Consider the following 19749-nt stretch of genomic DNA (forward strand, 5'->3'; position numbering starts at 1 on the left):
TTCTCATATAGGTCATGAAGTAAAGTTGTTGAGAGCAAAGAGCTATAGGATAGAAGTACTTCTTTTTTACCCAGTACACGTAATAGTAAAGTTTATGTAGTATTCCATTGTCTGCTGATGTCATTTTATTCTTTTGGTAATCCATCCCCTGAACCATAACATTTTTTATTTTTTAAGATAATAGTTTTTGTTTTTATAGACAGCATTAGAAGTTTTATTATTAATTATTTTTAAATAGCATTCTCTACCACCCACCCTTACCTCTCCCTGATCTCCATTTTCTTAGCTTTTCTTCCTGCTATTTATTTCCACCTTATAATATAAATAATATGTATATCTTGCTTTTTTGGTTCATTGATTGAACATTTTACTTCCTTTTAGTATTTATGAAGATTTTAGCCTACTAATAATATCCCCCTGGTTTCTAACCTCTTCCCAGTACTGTTTTTCAGACACTAAGAACCTCTCGTTTTCATCTATCCTTTTACTATTAAAAGTGAAAACATCTGATATTTGCTGTTAGGTTGATTACTTCAGCTGAAATTTTCATTGTAGTTTATATATGAATCACTTCATACATGAGCTTGCCTTTTATTTCTAAATGAAAAGTTGTAAAACAAGAAGGGTTTTCTTGTGATGAAGTTGTCCAGTCTTGTACGAAAGAAATTGCATCAGTCTTGTTTTGCTTTATTTTACATCACTCTGGGGCTGTTCAACAGTCTCCAAAAATGTATTTTCAGTAAGCATTTATTACATATCTGTTATCTTCTAACCTCTATGTCTAAGCACAGAGAATATAAAAATGAGTAGGACACAGTTCTTGCTTTCACATGAGATCAGTGTCTAGTAGGACAAACAGTTACATAAGCAGTGTGGGCTGTGCTACAGCAGATGTAAGCACAAGGTACTATGGGAGGAAAGAGCAAGAAACCTCTAATTCCATCTGCCTCTTGGGGAGAGGTAGGGAAAGAAGAAAGAGAGGGCTTCCCTCAAAGAAGAGATGACAGTTGAGTCCTTAGGAAAGCCTGTGGGTTCATCTTAGAGGACAAGGACAAAGAATGAGAAGATAGCAGGCAGGGGTACTAGGATGTGCTTTTGCATGGAAGTGTGGCACATGGCGGGCTGCAGTCCATGGGGTCACAAAGAGTTGGGCATGACTGGGCGATGGAACAACAGCAGCATGGTTTTGTTCAACATGTAGAGCAGTGATTATCAATCCTAACTGTCCTTTAGCTCCTCTGAGGAGCTTGGGGAAGGAAACAAAAACAAGCTGCCTGAGGGATTGACCTGACTTTCTGACTTCTTATATAGAGAAGATAATGCAAGAATGCTGAAAGATAGGCACAGTCAGAGTTTAAATACCCTTGTATTTCATAGTAAGGAATTTGGACTTCTTTTTAGAAGATGATAGACAAGAAGGGAAACAAGACAAGTAGAGATGAAGAAGGCTCCTTAAGGGGGCAGTGAATAGGATAGAATGAGAGGACGATGAAACCCAAGTTGGGAGGATCATTTAGGAATGCTGCTGCCTTTACAAAACTCCAAGGTTTAACCAGAGAGAAAACTTCAAGTGGGAGTTCTAATTACAGTGTTCTCAAGTTTGTCTTTTGGACTCTGCCTTCTTCAGATTCTCTTAACTATTGATAGTGTAACCACCCAGGGCCATGCTGCTCAAACTCTAATGTGCAAGTGAATTACCAAGGGTTCTTACAGGTCTGGAGTGGGTGTTTGCATTTCTAACAAGCTCTCAGATTCCACTAGATTTTAAAAGTAGGGTTTGATGACTGAATGAGGGTAGAGAAGGAAAGGGAGGAACCTCGGATTGTTTATAGACAGTTAGCTTCAGATGACGGAGAAGGCAATGGCACCCCACTCCAGTACTCTTGCCTGGAAAATCCCATGGATGGAGGAGCCTGGTGGGCTGCAGTCCATGGGGTTGCTAAGAGTCGGACATGACTGAGCAACTTCACTTTCACTTTTCACTTTCATGCATTGGAGAAGGAAATGGCAACCCACTCCAGTGTTCTTGCCTGGAGAATCCCAGGGACGGGGGAGCCTGGTGGGCTGCCGTCTATGGGTTGCACAGAGTCGGACACGACTGAAGCGACTTCGCAGCAGCAGCTTCAGATGAATGATAATGTCTTTGAGTGAGATAGACAACACAGAAGGAAGATGAATGGGTTGGCATAGAAGGTAATAAATTAGATTTTGGACAGTGCTGAGTTTGAATACCTGTGAAATGACCAAAGCAGAGGAGGCTCTCTGGAGCTCCAGAAGGAGGTCAGATTGAAGATGAAGACTTAGTGGGTTTTGGCACACAATAGTGCAAAGACATTATTTGCCTTTTTTATAGTATTGCTAAAACATACTTGGCTTTTAAATTTTCATTTCATCATGAGTTTACAGTGAAAATTTCCAAAGGCTGTAAGATTTGTGATGACATCATTACTCTGATGATTTATTGATTGTGTACTTGTGTGTTCTGGTGTCTTTAGTTTTAACTGCTAAAATGTTAAAATGATAGTTATATCCCACATAAACAAAGACTCTTTGCGGTCCTCAACAGTTTTTAAAAGTTTGTAGACAGGTTTGAGACCCAGAAGTTTAAAAATTGCTTTTATGGATGAACTCATCCTGATAGTGTATGTAATGCTAGGAAATGTGAGCAGGCAAGATGGGTGTGCTGGAGAAAGAGTAGGAGGAGGTAAAGGAGTTGATACAAGAGCGAGAAGAGGAGGAGAATAACGAGGATTAAATGTTATGAAAGTCAACTAAGATAATGAGTAAAAAGTGACTAAGAATTTGTCACTTAGGCTTCGTTTTAGTAGCCTAATGAGAGCAAGATGTCAGATGATTGTTGATTAAGGAGCAGTTGGACTGTGAGCAAATACTGACTGCTCTTGGAAGAACCTTGACTGTGAAGAAAAGGAGGCGGTATCCAGAGTCTTTTTTTTTTTTTTTAATATTAGTTGGAGGCTAATTGGTATCCAGAGTCTTAACAGACTTGACTTATTATGTGCTAGGGAGAGGATCATAGCAGACCTTTGATGGGACAGGGATAAGCAAAGTGCTGAAGAGAGAGGAGGAACTAAAGTAAACTTTTCCCAGAGGTGGTATGAAGTTCCAGACTCGGTGGACAGGACTGACTAGGAGCAAGCTTTCCTCTGATCATTGATCTTCCATACCTAATAACCTTTCTCTTTCTTCAGAGTGAAAATAGAGATTATCAGCTGAAGGAAAGAATCTTGAGTGGATTGTGGATGTGAGGAGAATGATAAAAAAAATTTATGGGAGAGACAAGGAAAGAGCTTACAGGGGAAAGGGGTCACTCACTTTATTTAAATGTCTTAGGACGCCTGAAGGAATTAGAGACATGGTCTGTGTGCCTTACCTACTGGCAGATTATTATTATTTCTGGCAGAAAGTACAGATTATTTTATAAGGATTAGATAAGGAGCCCATGTTTCCTTTTATCAGTGTATTTCCACCCGTTTACCATTCTTCTTGCAGGATCCTTTTGTCTTCTTTTATACAACTTTTGTATAACCTGAATCATAGTTGAACAATTTAAAATACATATTATCTTTTTCTAGAACTAAAGTTTTTTTCTCCCCTTCATTCTGGGTAATTATCAGTTCTTTTACCGTCTATATCCACTGGCATTGAATTACTGTTTATTTTTTGATCCAAGTGCATTTGGGGGGATATTTGATTTATTTAGGCTTAAAGATTTTTAAGTTACAGATACACAGAAGCTGGAACAGTTGTTGCATCTAAACATTTAAACTTTGGTGCACTTTCAGAATTCTAATGATTGTATCATGGAAGAGGAATATAGTATAGATACATTGCCTTGATTGTCTTCAGAGAAGTATTAACAACCTCAGATATGTAGATGATACCACTGTAATGGCAGAAAGAGAAGAGGAACTAATGTTGATGAATGAAAGCCATTTTATGAAAGAAGATCTAATTAACTTTCTCATTTGAATTTAATTTCTAGAAATAGTATTGGTATTTAAATCCAATTTTTCCCCCTCCTTATTTGAATTGAAGTTATGGTGTTGAAGACACTTTGAAGCATTAATGCTTAGTTTTATTCTCTTCTAAAAATAATTTTTAAAGGGCCACGTTGTGTGTGTTCTTACTTTCATATTTTGGAGGAAGTAGAAATCAAGAACACTAGGGAATCAGAACTAAAACAACCTTAGACGTGGCTTTAGGGGTGCATTATTTTCATCTTTAGAACAAGTCATATTATTTATGTAGTTCTTTAATAGTTTCTTAATTTACAAATCTCCTTTTTTGGTATTTAAAATTATGTATAGACATATATGAATTGATTAAATGATACGATTGATTAAATATATGAATCAATTCTCTGGTATTAGTGAATTGCCTGGATTAGGAGAGCATTTTCTGCTTTTACCTTTTGTTTTTATGTACATCCCCATCGCTACTTTTTTATATTTCCTTTTTGTCCTCTACATATTGTTTAGCTGAAATGTTTCCTCCGTGAACACTTAGTGACCTTAGATTGATTGGAAGTTATGATTTTATTTGAAAGTAGAGGTAATACTGGCCTTGAATTTCAGGTTTTAGATTGATTTTTAAAATTCATTTAAGTTTTACTTCGCTCTACACACACACACACACACACACACACACTCTCTTTCTCTTTCTCTTTCTCTCTCTCTCTCACACACACACACACACACACACACACACACACACCTGGACAGACCTTTTCTTTCTTACACACACACACACCTGGACAGACCTTTTCTTTCTTACACACACACATACACACACACCTGGACAGACCTTTTCTTTCTTACACACACACATACACACACACCTGGACAGACCTTTTCTTTCTTACACACACACATACACACACACCTGGACAGACCTTTTCTTTCTTACACACACACACACACCTGGACAGACCTTTTCTTTCTTACACACACACACACACACACACACACACACACACCTGGACAGACCTTTTCTTTCTTACACACACACATACACACACACCTGGACAGACCTTTTCTTTCTTACACACACACATACACACACACCTGGACAGACCTTTTCTTTCTTACACACACACACACACCTGGACAGACCTTTTCTTTCTTACACACACACACACACACCTGGACAGACCTTTTCTTTCTTACACACACACATACACACACACCTGGACAGACCTTTTCTTTCTTACACACACACACACACCTGGACAGACCTTTTCTTTCTTACACACACACACACACACACACACACACACACACACACACCTGGACAGACCTTTTCTTTCTTACACACACACACACACCTGGACAGACCTTTTCTTTCTTACACACACACACACACACACACACCTGGACAGACCTTTTCTTTCTTACACACACACACACACCTGGACAGACCTTTTCTTTCTTACACACACACACACACCTGGACAGACCTTTTCTTTCTTACACACACACACACACACACACCTGGACAGACCTTTTCTTTCTTACACACACACACACACCTGGACAGACCTTTTCTTTCTTACACACACACACACACACACACACACCTGGACAGACCTTTTCTTTCTTACACACACACACCTGGACAGACCTTTTCTTTCTTACACACACACACACACCTGGACAGACCTTTTCTTTCTTACACACACACACACACCTGGACAGACCTTTTCTTTCTTACACACACACACACCTGGACAGACCTTTTCTTTCTTACACACACACACACACACACACCTGGACAGACCTTTTCTTTCTTACACACACACACACACCTGGACAGACCTTTTCTTTCTTGTCCTAGTCTGAAAGAAAACTTGAAAAATTAATTTAGTGATGTATAGTTAAATGTCAGTGAAAGATTTTTATACCTGTTTACCCCTAAATGAATTACTTTGTTTTTTGCTTTATTCTGTTTAAATCTGCCCAGTTTCTAAAGATTGTTAGATACCTAGTTTTACTGTCCTCATCAATTTTAAGAAATATTCTTTGTGTCCTGTAACCTACATTATTTCCGGAAATGTTTTAGCCTGAATAAATGACCTTTGTGGTGTTCTGTTTGATTTAGTTCCTGTGTCGTCTTATCTTCTGCTGGCAGTATTTTCTCATGGACTTCTTACTATAGTACTTGATGAGATTAGTAATTTTTGTATCACCAATAAAGACATTTTCTCAGTAGGGGAATAAATGTGTTTTTTTCTCTCTATTAAGACTAATAGTCAAATTTAGAAATTACAGTTTCTGTGAAATACTTGGAATTACTTTACAAATTTTCCTTTTATTTAAAAAGAAAAAACTGTATTCAAATAGTCTATCACTAAACATTAAAGAACATACTTTTTTCTTCTTTGACCTCATCCCATGGCTTGTGGGATCTTAGTTCCCTGACCATGGATTGAACCGACACACCCTCCAGTGAAGGGTGGAGGAAGTCCCTAAAGGACATGTTCTTACAGGAAGTATATTCAGTTAGAGTTATGGAGTATCCAGTGCTAAAATATGTTATATGACAGAGTTCACAGCAAAGGAGGTGGTCTGTCCTGGTTGACTGTATGTCCTTAGTGTCTTGGAAGGAAAAACACTGGAAGTCAAATGTTGGCCCGATACTGACTGGCTCTGTGTTCCTGTTTCCATAAGGCTGGAGGACTGTGTGTGTCAGAATCACCTTTCCAAAATAAACACACTTAGGCTCCCTTCTTAGAAACTCTGATATACTCTGTCTAGATTATTTTTGATTTCTTATAAATCAATAAATCTTGATTCTGTAGGCCATTTATTTAGAAAGCAAACAAACAGCTGTTAAATCCCCCCCCCCCTTTTTTTTTAATGTTTCCCTTTTTTAAAAAAAGTACATTTAGTGTGGGTGGGTGATTTTTAGAGCAAGAAAATTCTAAGCTGATGGAGGAAAACAATATTTGAAGAGAAAAATGCCAGGTCATTTTAACAATGAAGACATACTTTAAAGTAGACTCTGGAAACCAGATCTGAAAGAGACACGTGCACCCCAATGTTCATTGCAGCACTGTTTTTAATAGCCAGGACATGGAAGCAACCTAGATGCCCATCAGCAGATGAATGGATAAGGAAGCTGTGGTACATATACACCATGGAGTATTACTCAGCCGTTAAAAAGAATTCATTTGAATCAGTTCTAATGAGATGGATGAAACTGGAGCCCATTATACAGAGTGAAGTAAGCCAGAAAGATAAAGAACATTACAGCATACTAACACATATATATGGAATTTAGAAAGATGGTAACGATAACCCTATATGCAAAACAGAAAAAGAGACACAGATGTACAGAACAGACTTTTGAACTCTGTGGGAGAAGGTGAGGGTGGGATGTTTCGAAAGAACAGCATGTATATTATCTATAGTGAAACAGATCACCAGCCCAGGTGGGATGCATGAGACAAGTGCTCGGGCCTGGTGCACTGGGAAGACCCAGAGGAATCGGGTGGAGAGGGAGGTAGGAGGGGGGATCGGGATGGGGAATACGTGTAAATCTATTGCTGATTCATGTCAATGGATGACAAAACCCACTGAAATGTTGTGAAATGATTGGCCTTCAACTCATTTAAAAAAATAAAAAAAAAATAAAGTGGACTCTGGTATAGCACTTAAGTGTCATAGAGGCACAGTAAATATTTGTTGAATAAATAAATTTGATAACATCCTTTAGTTGTCACATAATACGCAAGCAGTTTTTGTGTCAACATATAATTCTAATGTATTCATCAAACCAAGGTTTCTAAACATTATTGACTTTTGGGGCCAGGTAATTCTTGGGGTGGGGTCACGTGTAACGTAGGATACTAAGCAGCATCTCTACATGATACATTAGATATCTGTAGCCCATCCCCCGACCCCCACCCTGAGTTGTGGCAACTGAAAATGTCTCTGAATATTGCCACATACTATTTGGGGCAGAGGCAAGTGTCCTCTGGTTGGGAACTACCCCATTAATGAAGGAGGGAAAATAAAGTTTTAGCATGTTACATGTGGAGCTCGATGACATTTCTGTTAAGTTTCACATCTCTAGGTGTGAAAACAGAAGCCCAAAGAGGTTAATTTGCTACATATAGTAAGTTAATAGTCAAAATTCTACAGTGTCTTATTTGAAAGTGATGCTTTGAACTATTGTTCTGTGCTCTTTCTGTATAACTAAGGTAGTATATTGCTTATAAGTTAGTGACCCTAGTTTTTTGAAAAAGAGTGGTATTCTTTTTGGGAAATATTTAGTTTTAAGATGATTTATAATGTTCTTCAAATTTGCCAATCCAGGATATGCCTGGACTTCACAAATTTTTTTTTTTTTTTTTTTCCCTGACAAATACGTTTTCACACTTAAGTGCATTCAGCACAAGTTGACAATACTGAGAAATTTGATTTTAGTATCTTATACAGGCATACCTCAAAGATACTGCAGGTTTAGTTCCATACCACTACAATAAAGCAAATAGCAAAATAAAGTGAGTCAAATGAATTTTTTGGTTTCACAGTGCATATAGAAGTTATATTTATACCATAATCTGTTAAGTGTGCAGTAGCATTATATGTGAAAAAGCAATGTACATGCTTTAATTTTTAAATATCACTTAAAAAAATAAAAACGTTCACCATCTTTTAAGTCTTCAGCAAGTCGTAATCTTTTTGCTGGTGGAGTGTCTTGCTTCAATACTGATGAGTGCTGACTAATCAGTCAGGGTGATGGTTGCTGGAAGTTAGAGACGCTCTGACCATTTCTTAAACAACAATAATGTTTGCACATTAATTGACTCTTCCTTTTGCCATTGATCTCTCTGTAGCAGTAATGCTACTCAGTTCTGTCCAACTCTTTAGAACCCCATTAACTGTAGCCTACCAGACTCCTTTGTCCATGGGATTTTCCAGGCAAGAATACTGGAGTGGGTTGCCATTTCCTATTCTAGGAGATCTTCCCAACTCAGGGATCAAACCCACGTGTGCATCACCTGCATTGGCAGGTGGATTCTTTACCACTGAGCGTGAAATTTTATCATGAGATTGCAGCAATTCAGTCACATCTTTAGGCTCCACTTCTACTTTTAGTTATCTTGCTGTGTCCACCACATCTGTGGTTACTTCCTCCGCTGAAGTCCTCAAAGTCATCCATGAGGGTTGAAACCGATCTCTTCCACATTCCTGTTAATATTTTGACCTTTTCCCCTGAATCCCAAATGTTCTTAATAGCTCTAGAATAGTGAATCCTTTCCAGAAGGTTTTCAGTTTACTTTGCCTAGATCTATCAAAGGAATTACATCGAAGGAATTTTATTGCAGCTGTATTTTATGTGCTCAGGTGCTCAGTTGTGTCTGACTTTTTGTGACTCCATGGGCTGTAGTCCGCCAGGCTCCTCTGCCCATGGAATTTTCCAGGCAAGAATACTGGAGTGAAGTGCCGTTTCCTTTTCCAAGGGATCTTCACAACCACGGTTCGAACCCACATCTTTTAGTCTCCTGCTGTAGAATGAAAACAACATTCTTGTTAGCAAGAATTAAAACAACATTAATCTTGAACATCTCCATCAGAGCTCTTGGATGACCAGGTGTATTGTCAGTGAGCAGTAATATTTTGAAAGGAATCTCTTTGTTTTGTGAGCACTAGGACTCAGCAGTGGACTTAAAATATTTAGTAAACCATGTTGTAAACAGATATGTGATCATCCAGGTTTTGTTGTCCGTTTATAGAGCACAGGCAGAGTAGTAGTATTAGTTGTTCAGTTGATAAGTTATATCCGATTCTGCGACCCCATGGACTGAAGCACGCCAGGCTTCCCTGTCCTTGACAAGTTTGCTCAAACTCATTTCCATTGAGTTGGTGATGCCATCCAACCATCTCATCCTCTGTCACACTCTTCTCCTGCCCTCAGTTTTTTCCAGCATCAGGATCTTTTCCATTGAATCGATTTTTAACATCAGGTGGCCAAAGAATTGGAGGTTTAGCTTCAGCATCATCCTTCCAATGAATATTCAGACAGAATACAGGCAGAGTAGATTTAATAATAATTCTTAAGGGTCCTAAGATTTTCAGAATGGTAAATGAGCATTGGCTTCAACTTTAAGTCACCAATAGTAAAAGCCCCTAACAAGTGAGTCAGTCTGTCTTTTGAAGCTTTGAAGCCAGACATTGACTTCTCTCGAGCTATGAAAGTCCTAGGTGGCATCTTCTTCCAATAGAAGGTTGTTTTGTCTACATTGGCCTGTTGTTTACTGTTTCCACTTTCAGTAATTATCTCAGCTGGTCTCTTGGATAACTCATTGCAGCTTCTACATCAGTACTTGCTGTTTCACCTTGTACTTTCATTGTTAAGGAAACAGCTTCTTTCCATAAACCTCATGGACCAACGTCTACTTCTTCACACTTCTATGCTTCCTCACCTCTCTCAGCCTTCATAGAGTTGCTCTGGATTAGTCTTTGGCTTAAGGGCATGTTGTGATTGGTTTTATCTTCTGTCCAGACCACTCAAACTGTCCATATCCCCAGTAAGGGTATTTTGCTTTCTTACAATTTGTGTGTTTACTGTAGTAGTACTTTTAATTTCCTTCAAGAACTTTTTCTCTGCATTCACAACCTGACTAACTGGTGCAGGAGGCCTAGCTTTCGGCTTGTCTCTCAGCTTTCAGCATACCTTCCTCACTAGGCTGTGTCATTTCTAGCTTTTGGTGAAAGTCGGAGATGTAGAACTCTTCCTTTCACTTGAACTCTTAGAGGCTATTGTAGGATTACTGGTTGGCCTAATCTCAATATTGTGGTGTCTTAGAGAATAGAGAAGTGTGAGGAAAGGGAGAGAATGGCTGGTCACTGGAGCAATCAGAAGACACACAACATTTTATCAGTTAAGAGCGCTGTCACATGGTCCCAGTTTGTGCCACCTCAACACAATTACAGTAGTAACCTCAAAGATCATGGGTCACAGATCACCATAACAAATACAGTAATGAAGAAGTTTGAAATATTGTAAGAGTTACTAAAAGGTGATTGATCCACAGAGAGAAAGTAAGCAAATACTGTTGGGAAAATGGCATCAAAAGACTTGCTACATCAAGGTTGCCAGAAACCTTCAATTTGTAAAAAATGTTATATCTGCAAAGTGTGGAATAAAACAGAGCTCTATAAAATGAGATATGCTTGTACTACAGTAGAGTTTTTAAAGTATTGGATGTGTTTTTATGTCAGGAGAACATAGTATTTTACTAATTTTCTTTAAGAATAATTCTCATTTTCTCAAATAACTGAGTAACCATAACTACCCCTTGGACTACTCATATCCTAATGAAGTTTCTGCTGTATGTCACAATTTTGGTCTCTAATTTTTAATGGAAGATTATATAAAGAATAACAACTAATTTTAGAGATTCTCTAACATGGAATGTGCAGGAAATACATGCTGTATTACTATATATTAGATTGACTATTGCTGATCCTGATGATGTATTAGCATCACTTTTGGAGCTTTTAAAACATATGGATTTTTTTGATGTCCTTCCAGAGATGTTTAAATTTGGGATGGGGACGCCAACATGAGCTTTAAATAACAGCTTTGTGATTATGAAATATAGTCAACATTGAGAATTGGTGCTAATAGATAAATTATAGAACAATTTTTTTAAAAAAGACTAAAAGAAAAAAAAGGATTTATACTGCTAGATAGGAAATAATAACAATGAAATATCACTTTAAAAAATCAGGTAATTAGCTTTCTAGATTTACTATTTATAATAGTATTTTATATTATAATAATAGTATTTGTAACAGGCATTCTCAAAATGTCAACATTCTCAGACTACATTATCTTGAAAATTTGCTTTTCCCCCTCATAGTATTTGCTCCCTGTGGCTGTTTTATCCTGATTATATGATTTGAAAACTACTTGTCAGATCATATGAACAGAGGAGAAGGTCCAACTTGATTCTAAGTTTATGGTTTATAGTATTTAGTAAATAAAGCCTTAAGTCAAAGGGAAAGCCAGAAGAGAAGATGCCAGGAAATAGTTATGCCGTGTAAATGATAAGAAAATGGCAAACAAAACTGTACTTTATCAGTATCAAAGATGTGATATGTTCCTTTTAAGCAAATGTGAATATAAATTAAAATAGGTTCAGGTAATAGCGTAAGAAGTTATTAGGTTGGTGCAAAAGTAATCACGGTTTTGCATTGTTAATCTGTGGCTTTTGATATTGGAATGAATTCTTAATGTGGTTATGTTATACATCATTTTAGTGCACATTTCTCACTTTGTTTTTTTGCCAATGACTTATTGCTGTTTATATTTTTAGACTATGGAAATGATGTTAGACAAAAAGCAAATTCGATCAATTTCTTTGTTTGAGTTCAAAATGGGTCATAAAGCAGCAAAAACAACTCACAACATCAATACATTTGACCCAGGAATTTGACTGATAACGAACATACAGTGCAGTGGTGCTTCAAGAAGTTTTGCCACAGAGATGAGAGCCTTGAAGATGGAGGAGCACAGTGGTCTGCCATTGGAAGGTGACAAGGACCAATTGAGAGGATCATCAAAGCTGATCCTCTTAAAACTACAGAAAGTTTTGCTGAAGAACTCGATGTTGACCATTCAGCAGTTGAAGCAAATTGGAAAGATGAAAAAACTTGATAGGTGGGTGCCTCATGAGCTGACTGCAAATCAAAAAAAAGAAATCATTTCAAAGTGTCATCTTCTCATTTTGTGCAGCAACGGTGAACCATTTCTCAATTGGATTGTGATGTGCGACAAAAAGTGGATTTTATATGACAATCAGCAGTGACCAGCTCAGTCGTTGAACCAAGAAGAAGTTGCAAAGCACTTCCAAAAGCCAAACTTGCACCCAAAAAAGGTCATGGTCGCTGTTTGGTGATCTGCTGCTGAATTTTGGTGATCTAGAGTTTTCTGAATCCTGGCAAAACCATTACATCTGAGAAGTATGCTCAGCAAATCGATGAGATGCACCAAAAACTGAACATACCTGCCGCCAGCATAGGTCAACAGAAAGGGCCCAATTCTTCTCCATGACAACACCCGGCCACATGATGTACAACCAGTGTTTCAAAAGTTGAACAAATTGGTCTGTGAAGTTTTGCCTCATCTGCCATACTCACCTGACCTCTCGCCACTGACTACCACTTCTTTAAACACCTCTACAGCTTTTTGCAGGGAATGTGCTTCCACAACCAGCAGGACACAGAGAATGGTTTCCAAAAGTTTGTTGAATCCTGAGGCCTGAAATTTTGCACTATAGAAATAAACTTCTCTTTGGCAAAAATGTATTGACTGTAATGGTTCCTATTTTGATTAATAAAGACGTGTTTGAGCCTAGTTACAAGGATTTAAAATTCATGGTCTGAAACCACAATTACTTTTGTACCAACCTAATACAACTGTGAGGATGACAGGTATAAAGTAGCTTTTAAAAATTGAAAGAGATTAAATATTACATATTTTTAGATATTGATGTGGTTATGGATGCTGTATGTTTGTGGAGGGAGTCAGAATCCTTCAGGCTTTTTTTTTTTTTTTTCTTCAGGCTTTTAAAAATGTGAGCTGGTGCACTTTAAGTTAACTTAAGGCAGCATACATTTTAGTTGGGGGTTGCCTAATTTCTTTTTGGCTGTCTACTATCTTTGACATTACATATTATTAAATGATAAAGGCAATACAGCAGAAAATAGGCTACACTCGAAATTGCTGATATGTTGATTGGATTTCCTTTGAACAGCAAGGAAATGCTTTTATTTGGTGATAAGATCCCAAAATGTTGCATACATAAACTTTTCCTATTTTTTATATTGAATTCTGCAATATAACATAGATCTTTTAGGTGTCAAAGATTTACAGATAATTGTTAGTATTAAAGTTTGACTCTTGGGCAGAGAAAGACTGAGAATTTTTCAGGTCATGTTAGCTCAAAATCATCCTGGAATTAGGGTATACATATTTTGTGATAGGTTTTATCTAAGTATAAATTGGATACAAAGCTGCAAGAAAGTTCTCACTACAGAATTTCATTTTTCATATAGGGCATTATTATAACCTAATTTTTACAGCAAAGGTTGGAAGAAATAGTTTCTTGTACATTTGATATTCTTGACTGAAACATCTATTTTACATTGATTATTGTTATAAGGCTCCAGATATCCCTTTTGGTATGTGCTATAAAATATCAAAGATTTCTTCTGTCTCAAAAGTAGTTTGACAGATTCTGCCTAGAAATGTGAATGAAACATTGTTATTACCAGCTGTGGGCAAAAAGGTTTAAGTGACATTTGTCAAAAGTATAGTGACCTTGAATTTGGTACCTGAGTAACTATATGAATCATTGAAGTAGCTAATGAGTTGTACTTTTTAAATCAGTCTTTAGTAAGTGAATCAGTCAGAAAAAATTCATTCTGACAAGTTTGAGGGTTGAATATTTTGTTATACAGATATTACTTAATATTAGAGAAACTTTTCTTTCTACCTTATTTTCTCATTTAACGGAAAGAAATTAAAAATATTTGTCTGTTAACTCAATAATTTTATTACATGTGATGCTGTCTGACTTTTGTTTTTGTTCCATTCATTTGGAGCTTATGATCTCTACCTAAGGTAGAGGTGAAGAATAAATTTAATATCCACTCCTCTTTTACTGACATTATAATATCTTTTCACAAACTGTTACAATTTTCTGTCATGCATTTATTCCAGTAATTTAAAATATCTCTCTACCCAGGGAGACCTGGGTTCGGTCCCTGGGTTGGGAAGATCCCCTGGAGAAGGGAAAGGCTACCGACTCCAGTACTGTGGCCTGGAGAGTTCCGTGAACTGTATAGTCCATGGGGTCGCAAAGAGTCGGACACAACTTTCACTCTGGTCGGAGGCTTGTAGAGTTGGTGATCAATTTTCAACAATCTGTGTTGCTTTCTTTCCCTCACTCTGTGATAGCATTAAAGTTCTTATTTTCTTATATTTGGTCTTATTTGCATTGATGAAAGGCAGATTTATTTGTATTTTAAGATAACTAAGAGGCCACATGATTAGATGTAAAAACCTTGTTTAATAATCACTGACTTAAATTTCAGATGATATAGAACATGAGAACATCACTATTGCCCCTTGAGTCCTTTAAGTTTATCTGTTTTTTTAAATTTACTTCTAACTCTAGAAAATGCTTATAAACTCACCCTGATATCTTGGAACATTTAAATGCCAGAGTAATCATTCAAGTTTTGGTATGATTACAAACTAGAAGTTTTAAAACTAAATGGATTTAAAGAATGCCAATTTCTCCTTTCATCATGTTCTCCTAACCACTGTTCCACTGTATGCCAGAATTCTTTGACTTTATGTAATTACTGTAGTCTTTCCATCTTTACTTTAAAGCCAAGTCATAGTATTTTGCCTTCCATAATGATCCTTCCCATTGTGCCCAATTATAGTGCAGTAACTGAGAAAAAATAGAGGAAAGAATGACAGTATTAGAGCAGTAACAAGTTTGAAAGTGTTCTATATAAAATGCTTAATGTGTACAAGTTTTATGCCTTACAAAATTAACAGTGATGACCTGATTGGTGTCCCTTAGATTTTCTAGGAAACTGATGTTTGGTCAGGATCAGGGGTTTTCAAACATTTTTGAAGTCATTGATCTCTTTCTTTGAAGTAAATCTGGTATACAGTCTCGATCTTAAAATAAGATATGCTATGTTCCAAGGGATAGGGTATGGGATAGGATGTATTTATTGGCTCGACACGGGAGACGGAAATGGCAACCCTCTCCAGTATTCTTGCCTGGAGAATCCCATGGACAGAGGAGACTGGTGGGCTACACAGTCCATGGCATCGCAAGGAGTTGGACAAGACTGAAGTGACTGAGCACACATGCACTCACTGGTGGCTGGAGCCTCAGCTCAGCCGCCTGCTCCTTCCTTTCCTTCAGTAACTTTGGAGACACAACCTCCTCTCCCCTGAGGTGTCCCTGGAGTACAGTGTGAAAGTCGCCGATAGTATTCTGAACTTTCTTTCAGTGATTAGCCATTTTAGAGGTTAAATACTGGTGAGTTTCTGCCTATCCTAAATCCTCAAGTTTTGAAATCTCAAAATAAGTACATACACAAAGGATGACCTGGGAGAATTGGCAGCATTAGGCTTCATTGAGAGTTTCTGTTTTGTTTAATATAGGTGTTGCTCAGATAATTTAAATTCAGAACCAGAAAACTGCTTAAAGTACATTTGTCTCAGAGTTAGTGATGTAATCTTTAGGGGCTAGACTAAAGGCCGTAAAGGCGTATAGTTGAGATCAGAGTTGACTGGGGACCTTAAAGAAGAAACATTGTTTATTTTGCAAACCCTACAAGGAATTTCTAAACTATTAGGTCAAAAGCTGCTAACCGTTTAATGAATGACACTTGATTGAAGTCTTGGAACATACAAGTGCACAGATATTTGGAGTAATAGGATAGCCATTCAGATACGCATAGCTTACTGATACAGACTATACACTGTTCTAGATGTTATTTTACTTATGTTTCTGGTATATTTCTCAGTAGTCCCCACAGTCCTTTTATGCCCCTGTTATCACATTTAAAATTGATGAGAAAATTGAGTCTTGGTTAAGGAATATGCTGAAAATTATGGTAAATGGTAGACCCAGAGTTGGAGTCTTAGTCTTTGTTTCTTCAGAGATCCATGGTACTTTTCTTCTGAGAAAATATATGGTCCATTGGGCTGACAGAGGTGAGAATGAAGTCAAAGGTCAACACTAGGTAGTCATACTAGGATGTGGGTGCAAAAAGTTCATGGGAAGGCAAAATGATGCGTTTATAATGCCTATGTTTACTTTACAAGCAAATTTAGGTATATCTAGGTTTTCCTTTCTCATCTTTTGCTTTGCTCTGCTTTTCAGTTATTAGCTGTTTCCAGCTTTTTACCCACATTAGTCTTAGATTACAGTCTTAAAATTAATTTTAGTCCTGTCATCCTTTTTTCCCTTCATTCTCCTTTTTCCTTCATTCTCCTTCCTCAAATTCTTCTCTGGTTTAAAGGAGGGAAGCCTGTTGCCTTTTTTTCTCTACTGTAGTCATTATGCATTTGAGGGTTTGTTCTGATAAACAGAATGACTTTTCTCCCAAAACTGGCGCACTTCCCTATTCCAGAAAAGAATTCAGGGAAATTTTGCCTTGGAGGAAAAGTTTTTACTCAATTACTGTCTTTAAAAAAAAAAAAGGGAAAAAAGGACCTTAAATGTCTTGAAGTCTATATCCAATAAAGTATTTAATGAATGTTATCCCAAATAAGTTTGAGAATACCTTTGTATACCGTATCTTTCCATTCCATCCCCACTTGGAGGTAGCCAGTGAATGCTAGCATTTTAATGGTTCTTAGAAGCATTTTCAGAAACTGTTCTGAAAAACCATATTTCCTTGACCTTATATTTTTATGTAGATTAAATTGGGATGGATATGAATAAATTATTATTTGGGATGCCTCCTTTGTTTTAAAATCCATTATAGGATTCCTTATAAAACTGTTAACTTAGAATTTTTAATCTGATATTTTTATTCCAACAGAAATAGAAGATTAGTTATCATTTAAGCCTGAGTTTGGTGATTATGACTATGAAACTAAAGTACTGAACTGTTTATCCTAAATTGCTTGTATGTCAGTCTGTCTCCTGAGTAGATTGTTAGTTAGAGTGGCTCTCTTTAATCTCTTAATTTATGATGGCAGTTTATTGGACATAATAAATTTTATTTATGAACTTAATGACCATTTGAAGTATTTTTGTATTGTTGATTCATTCAGTTACTTCTTGATGTAGGACATATAATCATGACACATAGAAGGAGGGAAAAAGTGTATTTAGGGCATGGAAATACACAGAATTGAATCTGATTTGAATCCTGGTTACCTTGAGTAAGTTGTTTAATATTCATATATTTATAAGGTAATATTAAATAACTATGCTAGGCATGAAGGTGGGAGGAGGTGGTGGGGAGAAGGTGTAACTTCTGTCTTTAAAGAATTCACAGATCAGTAGCATTCACTTAAACCTCTCTGAATTTGTTAGGTTTTTGGCAGAATGGCAGTGAGAGAACTTAAAATTCCCCAGATAATAATACCTTGAGGAACTAAAGAGGTTCAATATGAGTTAGGTTGATATTGAGCATCTATATAAACCTCGAGGTATTATACCTCATATCATCTGTCATTGTGTTTTGTCATTCGTACCATTTAATCACAGAACTACCCACAAGAGATATCAAAATGTGGGTTAAGTCCCTTCCTTGTTGGAGGACTACATTGCCTTTAGAGAATTATTTTAAGTTGCCTTGATGTTTCGTTCATTCAGATATTCTTTGTTCTGGCATCAGATATATTTGCCAGACTTCTAGAATTTGAGGGCCCTGTGCCATTGCCTTGTGCACATTTGGTTTTAATTTTTCACTAAACACAACATTCTGTCAGACTCCACAAAAATTGTTGTTTTAGCCTGATGAAAGTACTTCATATCAGTTAAAAGAACAAACCTGTAATTTAAGAACAAGCCATCATGTAGTACAGAGCTCTGCAAACCTTGTTTTTCAAAGGGCCGGATATTTTAGGCTTTATGTGCCATACAGTTTCTGACAGAACTACTCAACTCTGCTGTTGTGGTGTGAAGGGAATTATAGACAGTACATAAATGAGTGAGTGTGACTGTGTTCCAATAAAATGAAATTTATGAACACTGAAGTTTGAATTTCTTTCAATTTTCATATGATAAAATAGTCTTGTTTTGTTTTTATATTTTTCAGTCATTAAAAAAATGTAAGAATTATACTTACATTATGGGCCTTGCGAAAAACAGGTGGCTAGCCAGATTTGGCCAGCTGACTGTTAGTTTGCAGACGCCTGATTTAGGGTATAAGCTATGAATTTGCTGTTATTGTTGGATAATAATTTTCAAGCATTTAGGTGAATGGTAGGGATTATATATGTTAGGATTTATGTTCTGCTCTTTTTTCCTTGCCCAAGTTTATAGAATATATGTGTTATATTTATATATATATATATATATATATATATATACATATATACTTTTACAGAATATATGTTAATAGTAGAAAACTAATGGGGAAGACAAATGGTGTTTTGTTGTTACTGTGTGGAGGTTTTTTAAGAATTTAAAGGGCATCTTTTAAGCCTGATTACTCTCAGATTTCTCAGCCACCTCAAGTCACGTTCTATAAATTTCAAGTAATACATACAAGGCCTTCTACATTTCAAATTTTGAAAATTTATACAATAGCTGTAGAAGTTTATCTTTTAAAGAAATTGTATGTAAGTAATTAGACATTCACATTGCATGATCACTATTTAGCAAAATTTCTTACTTAGAAAATAAAGATGACATTTATAGTTATTATAAAATTTTGTTTTGTTGAAACTATAGAACTCTGTTAACTTGCTTTTTGTAGACACCAGAGAAGAAACAATCAGAATCATCCAGAGGAAGAAAAAGAAAAGCAGAAAACCAGAATGAAAGTAGTCAGGGTAAGTGAAACAAAATCTTCCTTCATACCCAAAGAGGTATTTGCAATTAATTATTCTGGTTTTTACTCAATTAATAATTTGTTTAAAAGTTTTCTGTTTTTGTGATTTATATAGAGACTGTGTAACATCTGCATTAATAATAGCTTAAATATACTTTGTGTAAAAAAT

General features: G+C 36.5%; 1 protein-coding gene across 1 annotated transcript in view; it reads left to right on the forward strand.

Moving 5' to 3' along the window:
- TLK1 (tousled like kinase 1) overlaps positions 1-19749 on the forward strand; it is a 164901-nt gene that overhangs the window by 81998 nt on the left and 63154 nt on the right. The window contains exon 4 of the mRNA XM_061135624.1: positions 19506-19581. Coding sequence (XP_060991607.1) covers positions 19506-19581 — 76 coding nt within the window. The remainder of the gene's footprint in view (positions 1-19505; positions 19582-19749) is intronic.

This window comes from Dama dama, chromosome 33 (genome assembly GCF_033118175.1).
Source record: "Dama dama isolate Ldn47 chromosome 33, ASM3311817v1, whole genome shotgun sequence".
NCBI lineage: Eukaryota > Metazoa > Chordata > Mammalia > Artiodactyla > Cervidae > Dama > Dama dama.